This window comes from Colias eurytheme, chromosome 23 (genome assembly GCF_061535395.1).
Source record: "Colias eurytheme isolate Ceu_HAF_F1 chromosome 23, ilColEury1 Martin Lab GWU primary, whole genome shotgun sequence".
Classification (NCBI taxonomy): domain Eukaryota; kingdom Metazoa; phylum Arthropoda; class Insecta; order Lepidoptera; family Pieridae; genus Colias; species Colias eurytheme.
The window spans coordinates 575,576-591,735 of NC_143002.1; the positions used below are offsets into that span (position 1 = coordinate 575,576).

Below are 16,160 nucleotides of genomic sequence, written 5' to 3' on the forward strand. Positions count from 1 at the left end.
TATTCCATCGACAAAACAGGCTTCCATCAGCTTCCATTTTGCTGTTGAAGGCGTAAGAATTCTATGAAAATAACGAAATAAATATAATAAATTGCAGTGATATTCTACAAACGTGGTTTGAAAATAGATCATAAAACGCAGTAACAGTTAAATATGGCAGCCAGTGATTCCGGGACGGATGAGTCACTTTACCCCATTGCGGTTCTGATTGACGAGCTTAAAAATGAGGATGTGCAATTGCGTTTGAATTCAATAAAGAAGCTGTCGACTATCGCCCTCGCCCTTGGGGTAGAGAGAACTCGGTCTGAACTCATCCCCTTTCTAACTGAAACAATCTACGACGAAGATGAAGTCCTTTTGGCTCTGGCTGAACAGCTAGGTAAGTACAAGTACCTCCCGTATAAAAATACTTTTTGAATCCTTTGTCACGGAAAATTTAACTTTTACTCAATACGACTCGCACTCAAGGTTTGTGCTTTTGGGTCAATTACATGAACATGTAAATTGAATTGTATGTATCATTGGAATACTATTTCTAATGTAAACACAAAATTGTAATGGTAATGCAGATAAAACATCCATTTCAAAACATTCCTGTAATCAATGTAAACAAAGTTCAGTTTTTGACTGTCTTATCTAATATAGATTTTGAAAATCAATTTAAAAATGAACTAATTAAAATAATAGAACCAAGATATGCAATGTATAAATTAAAAATGTTCTTGATTTTCTAAACTAGTAACTACTCAATTAAAATAACTTGCACTTCTACATTATAACATTAACCAAAAATGAAAAATTTGTTTAGGGAAAGTTCTGTGTTATTGATGTTTACATTAGTCTATTTTAATCATAATTACATACCTAGTACAAGACAAAGTTGCCTGCACATGTCTGTCTGTCCCTATGTATCTGTTATAGTCAAAGTCCGATACACAGTCTCTTCGCGGAAGGACTGGTTTATCCTAGGTTTGGCCAAAGCCATCAGGCAATCCCCGAAATACATTTCAATTTCGCCCTTTGCCTGAAGTATTTTTAGTCAAATCCAGGAGCTCCTAACTTTTCAGTCAAACGTCGAAAGTAAATTATTCTGTTTCGGTTTTGGCCTAGTCAATCCTAGAAGCGACTGCAATACTCGGTCAAACGTTGATCTGAACATGTTTAAACAGGTTCATAATGTCTCTCGCGGACCGCGGTGTTCCGACTAGGAATGGGTCGTCGACGCATTTTTCATCAACGAGACTAGACCGTTAAATGTCGTTCATCAACTAGTCGATCAACTAGTTAAAATCTTCGACTAGTCGATGTGTAAACTGAAACGAATTGACACGGTCGTAAAAATGTTATTTTTTTATACTTAATCTTATACAAACTAACCTCCGTATATTTTCAAAGCATTTATTTATTTATTTTATACTTTACTAGCTTTCCGCCCGCGGCTTCGCCCGCGTTGTCTAAAACCTAATAAATTATATACTTAAACCTTCCTCTTGAATCACTCTATCTATTACAAAAAACCGCATCAAAATCCGTTGCGTAGTTTTAAAGATTTAAGCATTCATAGGGACATAGGGAAATAGGGACAGAAAAAGCGACTTTGTTTTATACTATGTAGTGATTGCACATCGTACAAAAGGTGGGCCTAATGCCACACGGCATTCTCTCAAAGCATCTCAAATATAAAAGTGAAAATCACGTAAGCTGACCAATCAGGTGTCAGAACTGGCAGAGTTAAGCGGTTCTTAAGACTTGAAAGCTGCTTAAATGATAAAATGCTTCCAAATATACGAAGATAAGACACTTCATACCTATATCGGAGTTTGACTCGTCAAACCCCGATTTAATAAAATTGTGTTTTGACGTTTGCCTGACCATATTAGTCTCTCCCAGGTTTGACGAAAATTGTTTAGTCAAAGGCCGAAAATTTACATTTGTTTGGGCTTTGACTAAGTCATTCAGTCTGACCTGAGGATTGACCAGTCCAACCTAAGAGCGCCGGAGCTTCGGAGTTTGCCTATAACATATCTATATAACTATGCAACAGATTAGATAGGTATCTATCTTTTAAAAAATGCATTTATATCTATCTGTTGACCATCTGGTACAAGAGGAAGATATAATAATTGTTAAATTTTAGACTTTGGAGGTGCAACTTAGTAATCTGTTATCCAACAAAAACTCCACATATCAACTACTGAGAAATAGGTAGAGGTAGTTTAGAAATAGCAATTTTTGAATGACCGTCAAGACAAATAACATCTCAGTCTCCCCGTGACCATGCTCACTGTAAAGTGTTTGAAATGTCGGGAAAATAATATAATAAATAAATCGCGTTTAAAATCCGTCAAAAAATCTTTAATTACTAAATGTCTATTATCACAAGATTAGGCATTGGTTCTTTGAATTTAAAGAAAGATAACTGAGAAGAAATTGAAATTGAAAAAAAACTTTTTATTCACCATCCACACCTCGACTCTAACCAAAAAAAAAATGTATGCGTGTACACACGTAAGAAGTGAAACTTCTTTATGACCTTAAAAATGTCACGAGTATGGCGTAACGCAAAAATGTCACGCGTACGGCGTAACGCAAAAATGTTACACTAAATTTTTGTCCAACCCCGATAAAGAAGTTATCACTTCAAAATTACAGGCAACTTCATAAGCCTTGTCGGCGGAGGTGAATTCGCCCACTGCCTGCTCCCGCCTCTAGAGTCGCTCGCTACTGTAGAAGAGACAGTGGTTCGCGATAAGTCTGTAGCCTCGCTCCGTGCGGTGGCAGCTCATCACTCGCCGCAAGCGCTGGAACAGCATTTCGTGCCGCTGGTGCAGAGATTGGCTGGCGGGGACTGGTTCACGTCGAGGGCCTCGGCGTGTGGACTGTTCAGGTGAGATAGTATAAGAATGTTGATGTTGTTTATGTATGTAAATGATTGATGGATTATTTCACTATTTAATAGTAAAGAAATGATTAAAGTCAATTTATAATAAATATTATAATTTGTACAATTTAGGGCCGATTTTTCAATGCTTGGATAAAACTTATCCGTCCAATAAAGTATTACACGATAATATTAAAATGTCAAGTAAACTGTCAAATACGGGCAATTATATATATAGGCCTTATAGACTACAAGCCCGCATATGAAAAAAATATGGGTCAAATGAACCACCAGGGGTCATATCCAGAACGAAAGAAGAGCAAAAAATAATAAGATTCATCACTATGCCGTCACTTGTAAGCTGTCCAACTGAGTGCAGATGAGAATTGAAAAGTACAGGTAGACTCGGTAAATTTTGGTCATATATTTTTGTACGGCATTCTTAACCATCGATGGATCCATTAAAATAATAAGAAACCGCTCAGTGCCGTACAAAAATGTTGGTCCACCAAGTCGGAATTTTAATTTCATTTCCGAGAGTTACCGGGGGTAAATTTAGTCATTTGACCATGTACGGCATCTGTGTCATACTATTGCTATACTGCTTTTAATCCATTATTCCGCAACGCCGTACAAAAATCATGGGGACAAGGGGAAAAAATCGAGAGTTGCAATCCCCTCTCTTTCCCCACTCCAGGGGGTCATTTGACTAAGTACGGCTTCGGTTCCAAAACATTATCTAGCACTCAAAAGTACTATTAAAAGCAATGCCGTCAAAAAATAATTGTTCTTTTAAATGTATACCAATAATCATCTTAATTTCATCGAATTCTTGATATAAAGAGCTGTAAGGTCATTTGACCCTGTACGGGAACTTTTTTTTTAACATGATATTGTAAAATTCAATTGTTGTATAGTATTGCCGTTCAAAAGAAACCGTTCTAAAAAAAGTTATAGAGAAATGCAAAACCAGAAATTTTGTTAAAGTTTAAACATCGCAGATTAATAAAATATAATAGTTTTCTACACTTTATTCGTTGTTTTAAATAGTATTAACATAGATAAATTAGGAAAAAACGATGCCGTACATTATTGTGCAGACCACATCTTTTAGGCTGATGAAAGCGACGAAAGCTACAATTTTAAGGGTGCTTTATGGCCATTTGATACAGTACGGCATCAACATATTTTTACCCAACTACGGCAAAGCAAAAGGAGGGTTATGGTTTTGACAGGTCATGTATGTATGTTCATCTATTCCCTCGTAACTTCTAAACTACTTATCAGAATTCGACAAATAACATATCATTAGAAGCATCTGAATTGTTCACTGGATAACCAGCGACCAGCTAGCTAAAGGCTATATGGGGTTTCACAAAATCTAATGTGGCGCCCTCTAGCGGACAAAACATACAGAGTAAAAAAATAAAGTTAAGATAAATATGCAGTGTTTGGTATCATTTGAAAGCGCTTTACTTGTACATTTTGAATATGTATATAATACTAGCATTTGCTTGTGATTTTACCTGTATTCATGGGCTGATTGCATATAATTCACATCTTTTCGTTCATAGCTTTTTTATTAGTTCATCAATTTAACGGAGTCCATTCCACTTGACTCCGACTTTCCAAGGTGATAATTAACCACCTCGAGCTTCTTAATATTAATGTATATTTATATTTTATTATCAAAATATAAAGCAAACATTTCGTTATATGGATTTTTTCTATTTCAGATTTTTCCCCTTTGAACCAACGAAAATGTACGGCACATGAAAAAATATTATCTATGCATAAAATACTTTAAAAATAAATTTATTTCGTGTTGTGTCAAATGACCCCCTGGAGTGGGGAAAGAGAGGGGATTACAACTCTCGATTTTTTCCCCTTGTCCCCATGATTTTTGTACGGCGTTGCGGAATAATGGATTAAAAGCAGTATAGCAATAGTATGACACAGATGCCGTACATGGTCAAATGACCAAATTTACCCCCGGTAACTCTCGGAAATGAAATTAAAATTCCGACTTGGTGGACCAACATTTTTGTACGGCACTGAGCGGTTTCTTATTATTTTTAATGGATCTATCGATGGTTAAGAATGCCGTACAAAAATATATGACCAAAATTTACCGAGTCTACCTGTACTTTTCAATTCTCATCTGCACTCAGTTGGACAGCTTACAAGTGACGGCATAGTGATGAATCTTATTATTTTTTGCTCTTCTTTCGTACTAGATATGTCCCGTGGTGGTTCATTTGACCCATATTTTTTTCATATGTGGGCTTGTAGTCTATTAAAAATATTTCTAAAAGTTTAAATCCTTATTATTTTGCTGTTTATGTCAATATTGTCCAGATAAAGTTACTCGTGGCTTCCTTGTGCTCTTATCTTGCTTATTATTGCACCAAGGAAATAGGAAAATAGCAATAACATTCACAAATGTACACATTGAAAATATTAAAAGTACATAATATGTCTGTATGAAGCAATACAGACATATTATTATAATTTTTGTTATTTTAATGAGTACTTTTTGTGTGATATATTGATAAAACATTTGACTTAATAATTAATGATGGTATATAGTTACTGCATTCAGTTTTTTTATGTTATTGTAATGATTTAAATGTTGTGTGCAGTTTTAATTGGGTTTTAATCTTAATATTGATTAATTTAGTAAGTTGATGTAAATGTTTTTGGATTATATCCTGTAACTGTGCCTTATATAAATAAAAAAAATAAAATAACTCAACCTACAGTGTGTGCTACCCGCGAGTATCGGTCCCTGTAAAGGCGGAACTACGTGAACATTTCCGCACACTGTGCCAAGACGACACGCCGATGGTGCGGCGTGCGGCCGCGTACAAGCTCGGCGAGTTTGCAAGAGTCGTGGAAGTCGAGTATGTAAAGAGCGACCTGATACCGATGTTCGTCAATTTGGCGCAGGTTAGTGACTGTGTGGTTTAGAAAAATTGTTCAGTTTTGCCTATCTATACATATAATAAAATCGTAGGAAAGTCAAAACTGTACATTGAATATTTTTTTAAAAGAATACATAATCCATGATCTATAATCGATATAGAAGCCAAAAACATAGTTTTTAGAATTTTTGTCTGTTTGTCTGTTTGTCGGTTTGTCTGTTTGTCTGTTTGTCTGTATGTTTGTCCAAGCTAATCTCGAAAAGTACTGCATAGATTGACTTCAAATTTTGCATGAATATTACTAACAGGTCGGGTGAGGCTTTTTTAGACATATTATCATGCTATCACCTCCAGGGGAGGAGCTGTGAACCTTTATTTTTCTTACGTATTCCGTGTATTACGACACCGTTCAATCTAAAGACTCATGTTTAAATGTTGTTTTTGAGTAATCCACGCTATTATCTAGCTTTATACTATAAAAACTACGTCATTTGCGTAATTTTGGCAGAGAAACAATTAAATAAATCTTAGTAGTATAAAGACAAATTTAAAACAGCGCCATCTATGAAGTGTTATAAAAATCATTGGAAATTAATAATAATCAAATGACGCATATAGAATTAATGTTGTTTAACAATATCTAGATTGACACTATAAAAATTATGCCATTTAATTTAGTAACTTGGGAAGAGAAACATGTAAGTTGTATAATGTTAATTTTGAAACAGCGCCATCTATGAGATTTCGTAAAAATCAAATCAATTTACATGTTAACACTACTGAATACACTGTTAAAAATTAATAATTTAAATATAATCATGTTATTTATTTAACTCTTTAACCCATATCTTCCCTTCCCTATAAGGTATATTTCGTGTAAAAAATAAATATACTACATTTTTTAAAGTGAGGGTAGATGTTTTATTTTAAGTAAAACCATGGTAAAACTAGACACCATTATCTACAGTTAATCTAATATTGATTATGTTCATTAGTTACAATTTTATAAAAAAACCGCATCAAAATCTGTTGCGTAGTTTTAAAGATTTAAGCATACAAAGGGACATAGGGACAGAGAAAGCGACTTTTTTATACTATGTAGTGATATTTATAATGCAATTGAATGCCATAAAACCATAAATATCAAATCCAATCTTTATGTTTTGTGAATTTTCACCATCATGCGTTCCCATAAAAGGTAAGTAGTTACTTATAGGTATTTATTTTTTATAATGATAGCAATTCATGTTTTTTGTTGGTATTATATTACACTTTTGACCGCCTCCTTGGTACAGTGGTTGACGCGTGAGCGTAGAACCGAGGGGTCCTGGGTTCGATTCCCGGTGGAGACGAAGAAAAAAAAAATGTCTCGGTCTGGCAGGACACAGAAGGTTGATCACCTACTTGTCCCTAAAGAAAATCGATCAGTGAAACAGATGTATGAATAATGCATCTGCCCCTTACCCCTCTAGGGGACACGGGACTTCACTTTCTACTATATTACACTTTTAGAATGAAATAATAAAATGAAGAATTCTTTTATATATGACTTTTACAAGATTTTGAGGTGCATTAAGAATAGTAGTTTTTGATAAAATTTTATTTGTAAGTAGCTTTTTTATAGATTTACAATTAACTTTTGATTTTTTTATTTACAGATTCAATGCTCATAAAATTATATCGCCTTTGGAAGACTATTTCTGCTGACAATTTTACAACACCACTTGAAAATTGATGATAAAGATAGTGGCAGCGAAGATTAAGTGGAAATTAGTAATCATCCGCTTCGTCAATTTTTGACTGAAGTTAATGTCCAACTTCCAATGGTTCAATCATTGGAAGTATCTCGGGAAATTTTGGAGGATATTTTTCAGGAAGGAGAGGAGGGGCAGCCAACCACATATCAAACTACTACGTTGTAGTACCGAAAAAAAATGTTATTCCAAATGAAACGTAAATTTTGCACTCACAACTGTACAAGTAATGTTTTTTTTTAATATTTATCGTTATGGCTATCGAGGTATCTACCTGCGACCGTACTGGGATCAGAGTACATGATATACAGTTCATCATCCAGGATTGCTAAGAGCATTTTCACACTGAAAAAGATGTTTTCTTTGAATCGTAGTTGCTTCATTTGTTTATTTTTAATCATTTTACATAAATGTTTTATATTTTATAAATATATCATTTTCATTATTTATAAATAAAATGGATTGCCGTCCTGAAATTTTAAAAAAATAATGTATACTTTTGCCAAAATATATATATATAAGCTCAAACTCATTTTTAGATAAAAATAACAAAAACAAATTATTTATTAAAATTTAGTAGATAAAATAAATTATGTAACGATTTTATAAGAAAACACAGAATATTTATTATGCGACGGTGATCTCTTCCAGAAAAAGATATTCATCAGCTCAATAAAATTGAATAGTATGTTGTTAGTTATTCTTTAGATTCACAATTGTAATGAGAATTTCCGCATTCAAGTTGTATCGTAGTTTAGATATATATCATAGTTTTGACACATTAAAGTTCCAACAAAACCCTCAAATTTTTGAGCAGAGTTGAGCAAGATAATTTGAAAAATGTGCCGGGTTAAGTATTATAGAAAAGGTTAATTCGTTGGTAATTATTATTTCTTCGTCATTTACATGTTGTTAGTAAAAATAAACTTCGACTACTGACGTCTGACGCGAAGTGGGGACAGCGACCAGCGTTGTCACTGTATCGCTCTTGCCACGCTGTTCAACAGACTTATTCGATAGTTCAATTTTATTTTAAGACCGCTGTGACAACCAACCCGTGAGACAACCAAACCCGGTCTCCCCTACTATCCCGAGAGACCGAAACCTTTACTGAGAGGGTATGACGTCTCACAGCTGATCGCAAACGGCATATTGTACTATCCCGTGAGACCGAAACCCTCACTGATAGGGAATTACGTCTCGATACTGATCACAACAGTCATATTTTATCTCGAGAATCTGAAACTTTACTCAATATGAAGACCGTTTGACAAATGATATAGGGTGCATCATACTATTTTGCGATCTCTTGAAGATGAACATGAACATAAGCAATGACTAGAGTAGGGACGCGAATATTACAATTATTTGAGACAAGAACGATTAATTAGTTTGTTTAATGAAAGATTAAGAATAATTGAAACTATTCGGTCTCTGGAAACGGACGAATAGCGAGAGGCCCGTCTTACTGCAGACAGATTTCGTCATAGTCTTAATAACTTAAAGGTAAACAATCTACGAATTCGGTGGTGCAAAATATAAAAGTGGGTTTGCTTATAACCTCACAATTTATTACAGATCATCTTCTGTATAGGCGATATTAACGTAGTATGTTCTTTTGTAATGCTTTAAAGTGGAGTAAGGAGTCGGCTTTCGTTTGAAGATACACTGGAACCTTTGAAATCACTACTTTTAGAGGAACATACTGTGCAATCTAAACTGTTATTAGACAATATTCGCTCTTATAGTAGTGCGTTTCAAATGATCAAAGGTGCTAAACAATTATCAGAGGGTTCTTTCATGCTTACTTTTAAGATACAAGGTCAAGTTTATTTGATAGGATCCCTTTTGCCTGAAGGCCAACCTAAGTTTGTTAAATATATTTTGTATTCGACTACAACGAATAGTAAAATACAAGAAATCAATATTTCTCAAATTTAAAACTGAACTCATTTCACAATTTTAGAACAGGTTAATTATTCGTATGTATGCAGTTTTAAATCGACATTAGAAGCTTTTCCTCAAGATGGTGATATCGGCACTCAGGAACTCCCTGGACATGTTATAACGCCCAGGCCACAGTATTACAATTTTTCTTACAGTAGAGCAACTTATTTTCGCATAGCAACGGAGGGGAACTCGCGGGGGGTCAAGTGACGCGGGCCACGTACCACAAACATGCTTAGTTTGTGGTACCGAGCGCGACAGAAAGTCATCGTGTTTTTAGTAAAGTTACTATCTAAACTAACGTAATTTAATACTTAGGTACATATTGTATAATGGTGCGCTCAAACTGTTAATCTACATTTAATTAAGATTATTATTTGAAATACTCAGTAATGTAGAATTTAAATCACATTCATTCATGTTTTCTTCAGATTTTTTCTTATCAGTGTTCAATTTTAATGTAGTTAAATTTTATAAGAGACAATAATTAAGATTATTCAAAAATAAAGTGTCACGTATTTTTTTTAAACGACGAATGACGAAAAACGACGTTATCGCGGACGAAGTCGCGGGCAACAGCTAGTTTAAAAATATAATTAACTAGTGGTCCGCTTCGGCTTCACCCGCGGTAAATGTTTCTGTTTTCTCTCCATAAGAACCATCCCTGTACTTGAAAGAATATTATAAAAAAAGAATTATCGAAATCGGTCCACCCGTTCATGCGTGATGCCGTGACCAAGGGAAATAGGGATTCATTTTAATATGTAGAGATGATAAATGTTTTTCTATACTTAAGTATAGAAAATTATACATTACTTAAGTAACGCATGTGAATTGTGTGATACTCATAAATTTTTGACTAAAGATCTATCCATATCTTGATACAGATTTTAATGATGTGGCTCAGATTAATGTGTAGGTTTGTTAAATTTATTTTTTATTACTCAGTGAAAGATGTCAAGATTACATAAACTTAGCGGCTATTCAACTACATAATAATCACACAATTGATTAATCATTCCAGGATGAACAAGACTCTGTCCGTCTACTGGCAGCGGAAGCCTGTGCAGTTGTAGCGGGTCTCCTTCCCCCCGAGGACATGGAACAGCTGGTGATGCCCACCGTGCGGGCTCGTGCCGGGGACACCTCGTGGCGGGTGCGGTACATGGTGGCCGACAAGTGAGTGCACACACACACACAAACACACACGCTCGCACACACACACACACAAACCCAATCCGCTGAGGAAGAAATCCAATGAAGTTGGTTGGAAAGTCAGTTCATTTGACCCCGAAATCTTCCAAATAACCCTTGAAGATCGACCTTTACAACCAGGGCATGCCTCAGAGAAGGTACGGGAAGTTGTCAAGAGGGTAACATCTGCATGTGATGCAACCATGCCCCGAAAACGAAGCAGGAACCATTTGCCACCGGTTTACTGGTGGAATGATAACATTGCGCAACTAAGGCAGAAGTGTATCCGTGCCAGAAGACTTTCCCAAAGATGCAGAAAGACACCCCACTTCGAGCAAATTTACAAAAAATATAAGGAAGCTCGCTTAGTCTTAAACAAAGCTATCAAGGAGAGCAAAAAGAACTGCTGGACAAAAATGCTTGAAGAAGTGGAAAGTGATCCCTGGGGTAGACCTTATAAAGTTGTCATGAAAAATCTTAAATATAATCGACTTACACCACCTACTGACCCAACCCTGCTGGAGAAAATTGTGACTGTGCTATTCCCGCAGCAAATTAAACTTAAGTATAAGATGGCACACAATAAGAAGGAAGTTATACCGCCTGTTACAGAGAAGGAATTATCAGACGCCTGTGGCAGAATAGGAAATACCAAAGCCCCTGGATTAGATGGCATACCCAACGTTGCTCTAAAGCAAGCGATAAAATCTGTACCAGGAATCTTTATAGACGCCTTCAACACTTGTCTCAAGGAAGGCTTTTTCCCCACAGTCTGGAAGAGGCAAAAATTAGTATTACTCCCGAAAGGTAATAAGCCTCCCTCTGAGGCGTCATCCTACCGCCCTCTCTGTATGTTGGATACAGTTGGAAAAATGCTGGAGAGGATAATTCACAATCGAATTGAAGAAGCAGTCGAACCCCTCTTGTCCAACTCCCAATACGGATTCCGAAAAGGCAGATCAACCTTAGATGCTATCGGACTAGTTATCGACACCGCAAGACAAGCTATTTCAGGGACGAGATGGAGAGGAGGCTCTAAGAACTATTGCCTCGTTGTAACTCTCGATATTAAAAATGCCTTCAATTCCGCAAGATGGGATGTGATAATGTCCGCTCTTTCAAACTTGAAAGTGCCAGATTACCTTAGGGATATAGTAGCTAGCTATTTTAAAAACAGGGTCTTCATATATGACACTGAAAGTGGACCTAAAGAATACAACGTCACCGGAGGAGTCCCACAAGGTTCAGTATTAGGTCCACTTCTATGGAATGTTATGTATGACGGACTGCTCAAATCGGAGATACCAAGAGAAACACAACTGGTGGCATTTGCTGATGACCTAGCAGTAGTAGTAGTAGCCAAATACTTGGAAGAACTGAATTGGGCTTTCGATAGGACCTTCCAAGTAATTAGTCAGTGGATGAAATCGGCCGGACTGCAGTTAGCTGAACACAAAACCGAGGCCGTACTTATTACTAGCAGGAAACGGATAGAAACAACCTCACTCAGAGTCGGTAATTACGAGATCGTAACGCAACCATACGTTCGCTACCTGGGAGTAATGCTGGACACACGCCTGAGCTTCAATAAGCATGCAGAACATGTCGCTACTAAAGCAGCAGTAGTTGCAACAACACTATCCCGACTAATGCCGAATATTGGAGGCCCTAAACAACAAAGGAGAAGGCTCTTAACATCGGTGACGACGTCAGTGCTCCTGTATGGCGCCCCACTTTGGTCAAATGCGCTGCAGCTGCAACAGCCTAAACGTCAAGTTGTATCGACGTACAGAGTTAGCGCACTACGCATTGCCAGCGCATTCCGCACTGTTTCTGTAGAGGCATCATGCGTCATCTCTGGAATGCTGCCAATCGAAGTCTTGACAGAAGAGCGAAAGAACCTTTACTATCGCCAGAAAAGCGGCACCGCACAAACAAAGACCGAGCTGAAAACTGAAGAAAGACGGAAGAGTTTAGAAAAGTGGCAACGGATATGGGACACCTCTACCAAGGGAAGATGGACCCATCGCCTCATTCCACGGATTGAACCATGGGTCAATCGTAAGCACGGTGAGGTTAACTACTATCTGACCCAAATGCTTTCTGGTCACGGTTGCTACCGAGAATACCTACATCGGTTTAAGCATGAAGATTCTCCAGAGTGCCCCACCTGTGGACAAGACGAAAATGCAGAACATGTTTTCTTTATATGTCCAGTATACAAAGAAGCCCGAGACACCTGGGAAACAACAATGGGAAGAAAAGTATGTCCTGAGAACATAATCGGAGTGATGTTGTCAAACAAAAAAACAAATCGTGGGAAGCAACGAGCGCTTATGCAACGGAGGTTCTGAAAGACTTACGAAAGAAAGAACGGATGCGAAAAGCTTGAAGGCATAGATCATTAGTGAGAAAAGCAGCAATGCTATACGTCCCCCCGCGAAGTAAAGCCTAACGGCCATCCCGCGGGGATATGGACGGGAGAAAGAGGGTTGTTTTAGTCGGTATGGACCATGAGACCATGATCGAGACCGACATACCAGGTCGCAGATCTTGACCTGAGATACTTAACAGTATTTTTTCCCTCTATAATAAAAAAAAAAAAAAAAAAAAAAAAAAACACACACACACATGGAGCAGCTGGTGTTGCCCACACACACACACACGGGCAAGCGTACCACCAAATAATACATAATATGGAAACATTAATCTATACTAATATTGTAAAGCTGAAGAGTTTGTTTGTTTGAACGCGCTAATCTCAGGAACTACGGGACCGATTTGAAAAATTCTTTCAGTGTTTGATAGCCCATTTATTAAAGCTATTTATATCATCACACTAAGACCAACAGGAGCGGAGCACTGTGGGTAAAACCGCGAGGCACAGCTAATTATACATAATATGGAATCATTAACGGAGCGTGTTGTTGAATGGATGTTGGTAAAAATTACGCCACACTCGAGAAAAGCCTCTATTTGGTCCAATGTTAATTTAATAGCTATTTTTTCTAATAATTATTTTTTCTTCAGGTTTGTGGAACTACAACAAGCTGTAGGCCCCGAGTTAGCTCGTCTCGACTTGGCGCAGATCTTCCAGGCATTGCTCAAGGATACTGAAGCAGAAGTTAGGGCTGCGGCCGCTGGCAAGGTTTGTACTGGAAATATTTACTTTTTCTAAGGGCCGATTTTTCAATGCTTGGATAAAACTTATCCGTCCAATAAAGAATTACACGATAATATTAAAATATCACGTAAACTATCAAATACGGGCAATTAGAATACGTTTTTAAAATGGTAGTTTTATACATTATTCGATAAATAAGTTTTAACCAAGGATTGAATAATTAGTGCAATATTAAATACTGAAATGAACTGTTAGTGAAATTTAAAAAAAAAATAAGAAATGCAATAAAATCAAGGCTTTATAAAAGGATGAAATGAATAATTATTGTGACTTTTGAATAAAAATTACATATTAGTAGTTACATAAAAATTAAAGTTAATATGTATTGAAATTCTTTGTTCTCTAGAAGTCAAAGACAGAGAAAGTGTTCTCTAGACTGTAAACATCATTTATTAATTATATGTTTGTATCAATCATTTACATAATTTGGTCAAGGCAAACTAATAATGAAAATCATTCCATTTACAGGTAAAGGATTTCTGCATGAACCTCGACAAAGCGCACCAAGAGCACATCATTATGAACATGATTCTGCCCCAGATCAAGGATTTAGTTTGCGATCCAAATCAGCATGTTAAATCAGCTCTAGCCTCCGTTATCATGGGACTGAGCCCTATTGTAGGACGGCAGAACACCATCGAACATCTTCTACCCTTATTCCTCACACAACTTAAAGATGAATGCCCGGAAGTCAGATTAAACATAATTTCCAACTTGGAATGTGTCAATGAAGTGATCGGAATACAGCAGTTGGTCCAATCCCTTCTACCGGCCATAGTCGAGCTGTCTGAAGACACAAAATGGAGGGTTCGCCTTGCTATAATAGAACACATGCCTTTATTGGCTGGACAGTTAGGCCAAGAGTTCTTCGATGAAAGACTCACAGGAATATGCCTATCCTGGTTATTTGATCATGTATACGCTATTCGTGAAGCAGCCACGTTGAATTTGAAGAAACTAGTCGAGCAATATGGTTCAGAATGGGCTGATAATAATGTCATTCCCAAAGTACTGGCAATGTCTCGTGAACAGAACTATTTGCACCGAATGACTTACCTGTTTTGTATCAATGTGCTCGCAGAGGTCTGCGATAAAGATATAACAACTAGAGTACTCTTGCCTTCAGTACTCGCTATGGCAGATGACAATGTTGCCAACGTTAGATTCAACGTGGCAAAAACATTGCAAAAGATGGCGCCATTTTTAGACCCAGCTGTCATTCAGCCACAAGTGAAACCGGTTTTGGAGAAATTAAACGTCGATCCTGATGTAGATGTCAAATATTTCGCTTCCGAAGCCATTGTTGGTATCGCCGGCTAATTAAGTGTTTTCTAGTATTTATTCCAATAATCTGGTGATCGTGGTTATTTCATTCCAGTGTTGAGATCCACATAGATGTCGCATTTATTGCACACGTAACATTGTAATAAAAATAAATAAATTTAAACGACAATTGTTGTTTTATTTTATTCCTAATATTTCCACCTAAATGCATGAATATTCATTATCATACATAGAACCAGAGTTTATTACATGGTTGAGAGCTTAGGTTGATAGGTTATATTACATTTCTAGCGCCCGGCAAACTTCTTGGTCAAAAAGTAGCGTGGTGAGGGAAGTTTGCGCACAGTTTGTTTTAGTACATTTTTATATGCACAAGCTTCCTCCACTACGTTAAAAAGTGGTCAAGTTACGTGCCGACAACTATATCTATCTATACTTGCAGTTATACTAGAGATATACAATGAGCAGCTTTATCGCTTGTGAGCATAGAATACAATATATATAAACCGACGTAGAAGCTGTATATGCGAACAAACTAGCATTTGAAGCCGTTATCGTTATCTACATAAGCATTCTAGACACAGTAACAAAGTAACGTACACATTCGCGTACTCTGTAGACAAAGATAGAATATACATTTAAACCATTAGCCGAAAAGAGCAACGTAACTGACTAAACGCAACCCGGCTAATTAGCTTACTTCAGACGAAACGTGTTGCCAGTTGCCACTTGTTGATAATTTATGTTTACGCGTATGCCGCTTCTACCTCAGTTTATATGCGTATTCTAAGTCGACTAAATTCTTCCAAGCAACCCAAAACAGTTCAAATAGGTTCATTATAAATAGTTCAAATAGGTAAGCGAGTTCAACAAATGGAAAGAAGAAAGAGTCAACATAGAAAATATGTAGGATCTCTTAGTGAGAAACTATAAATAATTGTAACCTTTGAGTTAATATATATATATCTTATATATAAAATTCTCGTGTCACA

The 16,160-nt window shown here is 36.6% G+C and overlaps 1 protein-coding gene across 1 annotated transcript; it reads left to right on the forward strand.

The window, feature by feature from the left end:
• Positions 1 to 35: 35 nt before the first annotated feature.
• Pp2A-29B (Protein phosphatase PP2A regulatory subunit A) lies at positions 36 to 15,337 on the forward strand. Its single transcript, XM_090115340.1, has 6 exons — positions 36 to 379; positions 2,653 to 2,887; positions 5,644 to 5,830; positions 10,531 to 10,685; positions 13,731 to 13,848; positions 14,353 to 15,337. The coding sequence occupies exons 1-6, from the start codon at positions 154 to 156 to the stop codon at positions 15,202 to 15,204; spliced, it is 1,773 nt and encodes a 590-aa protein (XP_089971466.1). The 5' UTR covers positions 36 to 153; the 3' UTR covers positions 15,205 to 15,337.
• Positions 15,338 to 16,160: the final 823 nt, after the last annotated feature.